The following is a 9,244-nucleotide window of genomic DNA, read 5'->3' as shown; positions in this document are numbered from 1 at the left end:
GCAGGAGTAAAAGGTCGGGTTTCTACAAAAGATTTTAGCTTCTTGTAAATGGACATAATACGAAACCCGAGATTTTGATAGAGCTCTAGTTTTGAATTAGTATAAATCATCTGAAAATTAATTACATACTCAACTGTAATGACAAATAACATGAACTCCCTGACATGTTTGCTTCGCTGTTTTATAGTCAACCGTAGGATTATGAGTACTTCCTTTTTTCCCTGCCTCTAGCTTCTTCACAAAATGATTGATGGCATGTGTGGCCGGGCTTATCCTCTCTACCAAGACTATCAGAGCGTTTGGGATTCAACAGAGTGGATTCACGTTCGAGAAGACATTACCACATTTTTCAAAGATGCCGTGGGCAAAAGTTTATCTGATGAAGAGGTAACTACACTCTCTAAGTTTCTGTCCTTTATAGTAAACACCGCATGTCTTTAATGAAGTTTGTCTTTGAGATGCTGTGTAAAGGTCATCATAGGTGAGTGTACGTTGCTAGAGGCCATCAAGTGAATTCCAACGCATTGTGACCCTGTCAGACAGCATGGAACTGCCTCCGTGGCTTCCCTACGCTGTACATCTTTACAGGAGCAGAAGTCTTCATCCTTCTTCTTCAGAGCAGCCTGTGTTTTGTAGTTAATCGAAGTGTTTTCTTTATTCTTTTATTGTCACTTTTAAGAAGTAGATGAGACAAAAGTATGTATTCACATTTAAACAGAAAGTGCCGTTTGCTGACTTTCTAACCCTTTGTTTCTATTTTCATAGATATCTCAGCAGTTGAATCAGTTGCATTCTTTTCATCAGGAAGCAATCATGAAATGCTTGCGAAGCCGAAAAGATGAAATCAAGCAGGCTCTGTTGGGGGAAATCGCGGCTATTTCCTCTGCCCAGCTTCAGGACTTTGATTGGCAGCTAAAGGTGAGATTATGGCCTTAGGAGTATGCTTACTTTTATTTTTTGAATTGAGAGAAATACTTAACATTTTTTATAGTATTATGTCTTAAATTTTCTTTTACTTTGAAAGTATATTGTCTCCAAGGCGTATCAAAGGTAATTTAAATTTTATCTTTTTCATTAACTTGGGCATGAGTATACTGCACGCATGCATCCAAATCTTATCAGGGTAGCATTAAATATTACATAGGTAGTAAATTTAGTCAACTAGATTTTTAAATGATTAAATGTCATAAGTTATAGACCAATATGAGAAGTTTCAAAAAGTACATGGAAAAATGCCATTATCTTTTCAGACCATTTTCCATGAACTTTTGGAAGCCTATTGTATATATTTAACATGCGGTACTTTTAAACTTTCTAGACCTGAAATCCTTTTTGATATTAGTAAATGTGATTCTACTTGTAGGGAGAATATATGTTATTAAACACATTTTATAAACATTTTGATGAGTCATGATCAGTAGAACTCGTAAAGAAAAATTTTAGTTCAGCAATCCTCCTTTTTAGATACACAGAAATAAGAACAGAAGATGAAGAGGGAAAAATGCAGTGTTTCTTGACTTTATAGTGAGCCCGTCTTGTGGGTAAGATATAAGAAAATAACACAGTTGGGTGGTGTGGGAAGGACTCAGGCTATATCTAGCCTCCTCTGGCTACACAAGGGAGAAGGAGCTCGTGGATCCTCTCAAGGGAGAATCCAGCTCCACACCAACTCAAGGCCAGGTGCCTCAACACAGCGGTCAGCACCCTATAGTCCTATTTCACCCCATTGTGACGTGAACTGGTCCTCCCATCACCCTGGGTTCCCTAGTCCGTAGCAATGGTCACACATAACTCACAGACCATTCTTGTAATTATGGAATTTTTTTTAGGAAAGTTAACAGGTGACCCCAAGTCAGGATCATAAAATGTTAAGGAGATAGTCAATGGACTACGGCAACACCTCTCAGCCAGCAGCCAAGTCGCTCTCTGGGCTTCAGCTTCTTAGTGGTCACTTTTTCCCTGCCTCGATGTCCCGTTCCACCTCTTCTCCACCCGCCCCCGCCCACCCCCGCCCCCGACTGCTCTGCCTCATGGTCTTATAATCTTGCTGTTGCTCTTCAGCTCTTGCCTCTGGCATGGCATCTGCTGCCTCTGCCACTTCAGGCAGGGAGGGATCTCAAACATGCCCCACTGATGCTCTTCTTTCCTGATGGCCCCAGAAATACTCTCTCTTTCTGCTTCGCAAGTAGCTCTTTTATAGTCGAGGGAATGGCGACTAAAACCGACCAGTCCCTTATGTTAATGTCGCACATACCCTATTGACATAGCACGCCCACCCCACCCCTGTCATTTGGTAGGAGTTACAGAGATAGAGGAGCCAAGATTTCACTGCACCGTAAGTGGGTTCATGACTAAATAAATAACCACCTAGAGACAGATGAATTTGTGTCATCTTCAAAGGTCTCTTTGGTTTCGGCCTTGGCCTTACGCCCTTCAACAGCGGTTCTCATCCTGTGGGTTGTGACCCCTTTGGGGGTTGAACGACCCTTTCACAGGGGTCGCCCGATTCATGACAGTGACAAAATGACAATTTATGAAGTAGCAACGAAAATACTATGGTGGAGGGGGGGGTGTCACCACAGCATGAGGAACTCTATTAAAGGGTCGCAGCATTAGGAAGGTTGAGAACCCTGCTCTTCAGGATCTTCATGAGCATTATGTTTATTGGATCTGCAGGTGATAAAAAACTAAAGGTATATTTAACTTCAAATATGGTGCAGTCAAAGTTTACAGTTATTTTACAGTCGATCACAGCAATGAAGCAAAATCACCCCAGCAGAGATCACTTAAAGAGAGATTTTTCCTATAAGTTAAGCCAACTATACATGGAAAAGAGGAAAGAGAACTGTTAATAGTAGCAGATATGAGCAATGCTTGTTTTACCACAGTGCAGCTCGGGTCAACGGTTTGTTGATTACAGGCCATTCCTGTATTTTAAGATGGGTGTATTCTAAGGAATCCTTTTTTAAGTTGATGTTGACATCAGTTGAATCCCAGCTCTCAGTCCCCCCGCCCGCACTCCTTTTATTATCAGTATCTTCATAAATGTTATCTTTATTTGTCTCTGTGATGGGAGACATTGCATATAAACGTACAGATCTATGTTTGTATGTACTACATACATGCACAAATCATAAAAAATTATTCTGACAAGAAGGGTTAGGACACAGACCCTGTCCGTTGCAGAAGGCCGTGGATCAGCTAGGCTGACCCTTGGCGTCCCTAGTGCGAATCAGTGCGAGTTGTTTCTATGTGCCTTTGCTTTCCCTCGTGTATTTCACAGTAACATCGCGCAGATTCCCGAAGCTGCCTGTCAGCTCTAGCAAGGCCACGGGCATTTGGGTCCGCCTTTGCCAGCAGCTGAAACCTCTGATTTCACTTAGAAAAACTCCAGCTAATCAATCCTTCTCTGTGAAATTTTTTAACCAATTCTCTCTTTCTTCTTTGTCATTATTGCCTCAACATTTCTTTCTTCTTGAAAATCCATTAAATTCTCATTGTTAATTCTCCTTTATGATCTATGAGCTGGTCCACATTGGTGATACCTAATTCTAAATTCAGCATTCTTGCCATATGAACGTTTTTTTTTAACCCATTGTTCTCTTCTATCATATTATCGTGATCAAATGGTTGGAGTGTGTTCACATAACTCAGCTTGTTTGTTTGTTTACCCCATATCTCTTGCATTGTATTTTCCTGTAACTTCCTTCAAGGAAGCTGTACTGTTCCAGATATAAGGGGTATCCAAAAAAAAAACCCAATTTTTTTTCCTAAGCTATGTTTTATTTATTTATTTTTTTTACAAAATAACCTTATCACCTACAGAGAAGTCTCCGTTACACTGAGTACATTTGTCAAATCTAGAATTCCATTCTTGGAAACATTTTTCAAACTCATCTGTATGGATGGCTGATAGCATCTCCCTCGTTTTTTTCTTCACCTCTTCTAAGTCGTCAAATCACTGTCCTTTCATGTCACTTTTCATTCTTGGAAATAAAAAGAAGTCCCATGGAACGAGGTCAGTGCGTGGGTTAAGAGAGGCATGCTGCTTTTTGCCAAAAACTGGTATACTGAGATGGCTGCGTGAACAAGTACATTGTCGGGGTGACAAAACCATTCCCCCATCTGCCTCAAATCAGACCTTTCATTAGCGCAATCTTTTCAGAACCTCTAAAACAGTCTGACCTGCTGGAATGAACTCTAATCGTACCGCAAGTCCACATTTTCGTCCGTTTCGGAAGTTGATGGACATTCAGAACAAGGTTTTTCATCAATCAACATTTCACCTTTTCAAATGAGAACACCACTTGATTTTTCCCAGAGCGCTGTTCTTGCAGCCTGTGTTCAACATTGCAACAGTCTCTGCGGCATTTTTCCCGAGCAGGAAACCAAATGTCACAGCCACGTGCTCTTCTCTTACATTGGCCATCACAAAAAATGAGGTTCATGAGAAACTGCTTTTATGAAAAAAATCACTGTGACCAGAGAGAACCTTCCCAGGCAGCGCCACTGGGTGCATGAACTCAGAGTGAGTTGCTTGATGCTTGCCCAGCAGGGAAAAATGCAGACTACGAATGCACCACCCAGCGGAGCTTTTTCCAGTTTTTTTTTTTTTTGGTGGGAGGAACCCTGGTATACTGACAATCACAAGTGTAGTTCCTGTAACTCAAATATATGTAAGGCAATACCTCTTACTGTCGTTTTTTGGTGGAAATGCAGTGTTGTCAGCAGAGGGGAGATTTAGTATATTCCTTCTAGACCAGGAGTCCTTTTTACTTAGTTTGGTGTTTTGTTTTGTTTTTGTTTTTTAATTTATGGCTGCCTAATTTAATAGATATTTTAACAAATTAGAGCTCAACTAGAAAAGAATGATCAGGATCTCCAACTCATGATGTATGAGGTTACCTTCTGAAAGATTTCATTCTATTTCCTGTGAGAAAACCTAGTGCACCTCTGGCAGTCCCCTTCTCCTCAGTGAAGCTAGCTTTAGAAGACTCGGTCCTGGATGTGGGGAACGAAGGTATTCTCTGGGTACAGGGGCTGGGAGAAGGGCTCAGATAGTATTATTTGCAATAAGATAGATTTGAATTCCATAGAGGGAAAAAATTTTTGACCTCTTTGAGTATCTGGAAATGATTTTATCTTGAGTTCTCATGTTGCTCACCATTGGTGGTATTCAAGCGTCGGCGGGGAATAGCCCATGCATTTCTCTTTCATGGCGATGTTGAGAATGAGGCCTGAGGTGGACATCTGGAAGGTGACACTTTCAGTTCTCAGATGTTAGGAGTCCTTGCAGTGGAGGGAGCATAGAGGCACTAACTAGATGAAGATTTGATTCTACTGTACGTGTGAGATTAGGAAGAGCCTTTGAAGGTGGTCCTTGGGGCAGAAATCCCTTGTCCACACTCAAGTCGTCTTGTGACAAGTAGGGAGTACTGCAGATAATGATTCCGTTCTTGTGGGGTTTTCAGGGGCAAATTCCAGGGGAAAAGCGTCCTTTTAAAATCTGCTCGTGAAGCTACAGAGCTTGTTTGAAACGGCATAGTCACATAAGTACTTGACTCCTCCGCTTTTCCGGAGATGCTTTGTGGGACAAAGTGAGGCGTGAGGTAGGGGTCCCAGGTGTTTTTGATGAGTGGCTGTCACTGAAGGTGTCGTCTTGATGACTTTTCTCCATCGTTTAGTTGATAGCTGGTCATGCAGTAAGCATTTTAATTGAAGTATTTATCCACATGTTCCTCATTTGTCTTTCTCTGGATGGTCATCCCCTGGGCCCCTTCCCCCGCTTTAGGAACCCACCTCCTGCTGCTGTTGTCATAGCCACTATTGCCCAGGCACAGCCCTGCTCCACCTGAAGCTGTTGACCTGTCTTTTGCCCTAAGCTACTCTCTCTACTTTCTCTTTCTAGGGTTCGAATATATGTTGTTGTGGTGTGGGCTGAATGCAGTTCTCCCACTGTGCCTGTACTTGGCAGGAATCCCCAAACTCCTCTGCCTTCAAGTTGATTCCAGCTCACAGTCAGCAACAACCCCATGCAGGAGTTGTTGTTAGGTACCATCAAGTGGATGCGGCCCAAGGGGACCTTAAGCACAACAAAGGGACGCAGTGCCCTAGCCGGTCCTGCACCATCCTCACAGTTGTTCCTAGGCCTGAGCGTAGGCAGGAGTCCTTATTTGGAGGCTTTTTGTTTGTTTGTTGTTGCTGTTGTGGTTCCTAAATGTACTGTTACTAAGCTCTGGTGCATATTGAATGTCGTCATTTTTAATTACTAATTGCCGTTTTCTTTATTTTAAACAGCTTGCACTTTCTAGTGACAAGATTGCTGCCTTACAGATGCCACTGCTAACCCTTCACCTGGACGTGAAGGAAAAGGGTGCGGCTACACCCTGTTGTGTTGAGATGAGCAGAGAAGAGCTGCAGAGTCTCATCGAGTCCTTGGAAGCCGCTAATAAGGTGTTGGATTTCGTTTTGTCATCTGGTTTACATCTTTATACTTTTGATGCATTTAAAGCAATGAAGAAAAACCCATAGTTTGATTTTTAATATTTTTTTCCTGAAACGTAAACTACCAAGAAGTGTTTTCTTGATACATTTTGTATCTACTTTCAGATATTAAGTTAATGATAACTTAGACCTTTCCACTGTTCGTTGTGAACATAGCGTATCAATCAGCTCGTTGGGGAAAATAACTGTGCTAACAGCTGCATTCTTCTTGCTTTAGTGCTGATTCGTGGAACAAATATTTCTGTCTTGAAGCTGTGAAACTATTCTCAAGAACTTTTCTGGTTAGAAAAAACGTTTGTAATCCTGAAGAAACATTTTTACTGGACAAATAATAAGGACAGTGCTTGTATAATCCTGTAACTACAGAAGACAAAATTGGCCTTGTAGTCATTATGACAAACTCAGATTGAGACAAGATAGAACTAATTAATGACTTTTAAAATGTTACCTTGAAAAGGCCCAGGCTAGCTGATATCAAGGAGTTCAAGAAGAAGGAGAATGTTTTGAAACTGATTGTGGTATCAATTGTGTAATACTGCTTAATGTGTTTGAACTATAGAATAATGTGTTATTTGTATAATTCCCAATAAAATGGCTTTGGAAATCAAGTAAAATCAGGAAATGTAAACAAAAAAAGAGAAAAAGCAGAGGCTAAGTTGACAGTAACCCCATGTCACCCTCACTGCCATCGAGTTGATTTCAGCTTAGGGTGACCCCGTCCGGCCAAGGGGCACTGCCCTCTGGGGACTGCGGAGGTGGTCACTCTCCACAGAAAAAGAGCACCTCACCTTTCTCCCAGAGATGCTGGTGTTTTTGAACTGCTGACCTTGCAATTAGCAGCCCAGTGCATAAGCCTGGATGTCACCAGGGCTCATCGGTGTGACTCGTAACTGCTACTGTGAGGAAGAATTGTTTTAAAACATATCTTGATATATGACTTTCTGTTATTACCCACTGCAGCGGACCTGATTCCTACTCACAGCAACCCTACCTTGGGTTCTGAGAGTAAATCTGTACAGAGCCAGACAGCCTCACTTTTCTCCCATGGAGCGGTGGATTTGAACAGCTGACTTGGTAGTTGGAAGGCTAGTGCCTAATCCATAGCTCTACCAAGGTTGCTTTTTTCTGTTGTCACTGTTGGGTGTCATCGAGTTGGTTCTGACTCATAACAGCCCTACGTATAATGAACAGAACCCTGGCGGGGCCTGTGCCGTCACCACAAGTGTTCTGTTTGAGCGCCTGCTCTCTGAGGGTGGACTTCTGTCCTCAGTGCCCCACAGTGCCTTAGTCAGCTGTTCTGACTAAGCTCGCTTGCCACTAACTAATCCCTAGAAGCTTGTCCACTTCAGTATTCTTTAGCTTCTCCCTGTGGTCAGGTTCACATGCCCAGGAGCCCAGGATGCCGTAGCACCTGACATGTTATAAACATGAAATGATTCCACATCGCAGATCCCTGCAGGCACCCGCCATCACTTTCTGTGCATGATTCTGCGCCCCAGTACTCCATGCCCTCTCCATGCCCTTCTCCCAACAATTCCAAAGCATTTCTGTTCGCATATGAGTATATCCGTACTGTAGCTGACATCACTGATTTTTGTACCATCCCCCCCCCACCCCCGCCCTTTCTATTTTAAGGTGGTCTTGCAGTTGAAATAAGTAGAAGTGATGACGAACAGAGCTGATGAATGCTGTGCGCTCAGAAAACCTGCAGTGTCCGGTGCCACACTGAGAAAGATGAGATTACAAAGATAAAAGGTTATTACCTTCCCCGAAGAACAGGAAATGACGTGGTTGGCAGAAAATGCATAAGAAACGAAGATGAGAAAACTCGTAGCTGTTTATATTTTCATAGTGACTATTTTGTTTCATTTATTTAATATTTGAGGAATCTTTATCGATAAACAGTTTAGTATAAAAGGCAAATTTGAATGTAATGTAAGCATACAAAGCACAAATATACTTGAATGATGCTTAAAAGAAGTCTGTAAATAGCAAGGATGACATGTATTATGTAATTATTTGTGGTACTTTTTAAAATAACTTTTTAAAAGAAGGCTTAGACTGTATACATTTAACTAAGGAGATTCCATATTTTTCTCATATTTCAAAGGAAAGATGATAAAAGATCAAATTTGAGAAAGAAGCCCTTCAGATATGAGTGAGGAAAAATACTCTAAATTTGTATAACAATTCTGTGTATAAATTCTAGAAACACACATTTTGATTAGAACATTAGTAAAAAATGAAAGGAGCAATTACTTCTGCATTTCTGTGTCTGGCCAGAAGAATGTGTTCTGGTAAAAGAGTACATGCTATCGTAGAGTGTATATATCATTATAAAATGTCAGATAAAAATCCTATGTTCATTTTTGTTATAAACTAGCTGTTTTGGATATTAACTTGGTGGAAAACACTCCATTTTTAATTTCATTTAACATTCCAATTATTTTGAGTGAATAAAGAATGCCATACTTTATTTTGTATTTTATATTCTTTCAAGTGATTTTCATAAAAATACATATATTATCTGGTCTCTGTTATATGCAAACTGTGTAACTTATTAAATACTTTGTTGGCAAATTGATTACAACTCAAGGAACCCCTAATATGGTTCTCGAGTCAAATTGTGCTCCCCTAGTTTCATGAAAGCAAAATTTCCAGGCCTTTCTTTTGTGGGGCTGCGGATTAGATTTGCGTTATGACACATTTAATCATTTGTACCACACAGCACTCTGTGTAG

At 41.1% G+C, this 9,244-nt stretch overlaps 1 protein-coding gene across 1 annotated transcript; it reads left to right on the top strand.

Moving 5' to 3' along the window:
* Positions 1-235: 235 nt before the first annotated feature.
* On the top strand, positions 236-8,980 carry COMMD8 (COMM domain containing 8). The gene is made up of 4 exons (XM_013005568.2): positions 236-387; positions 766-918; positions 6,298-6,453; positions 8,140-8,980. Exons 1-4 carry the CDS (start codon positions 244-246, stop codon positions 8,158-8,160), a joined length of 474 nt encoding a protein of 157 aa, XP_012861022.2. The 5' UTR covers positions 236-243; the 3' UTR covers positions 8,161-8,980.
* Positions 8,981-9,244: the final 264 nt, after the last annotated feature.

This window comes from Echinops telfairi, unplaced genomic scaffold, assembly GCF_000313985.2.
Source record: "Echinops telfairi isolate 266 unplaced genomic scaffold, ASM31398v2 ScPeMD7_7468;HRSCAF=8506_0, whole genome shotgun sequence".
Classification (NCBI taxonomy): domain Eukaryota; kingdom Metazoa; phylum Chordata; class Mammalia; order Afrosoricida; family Tenrecidae; genus Echinops; species Echinops telfairi.
This window is presented reverse-complemented; position numbering and strand designations above follow the sequence as displayed.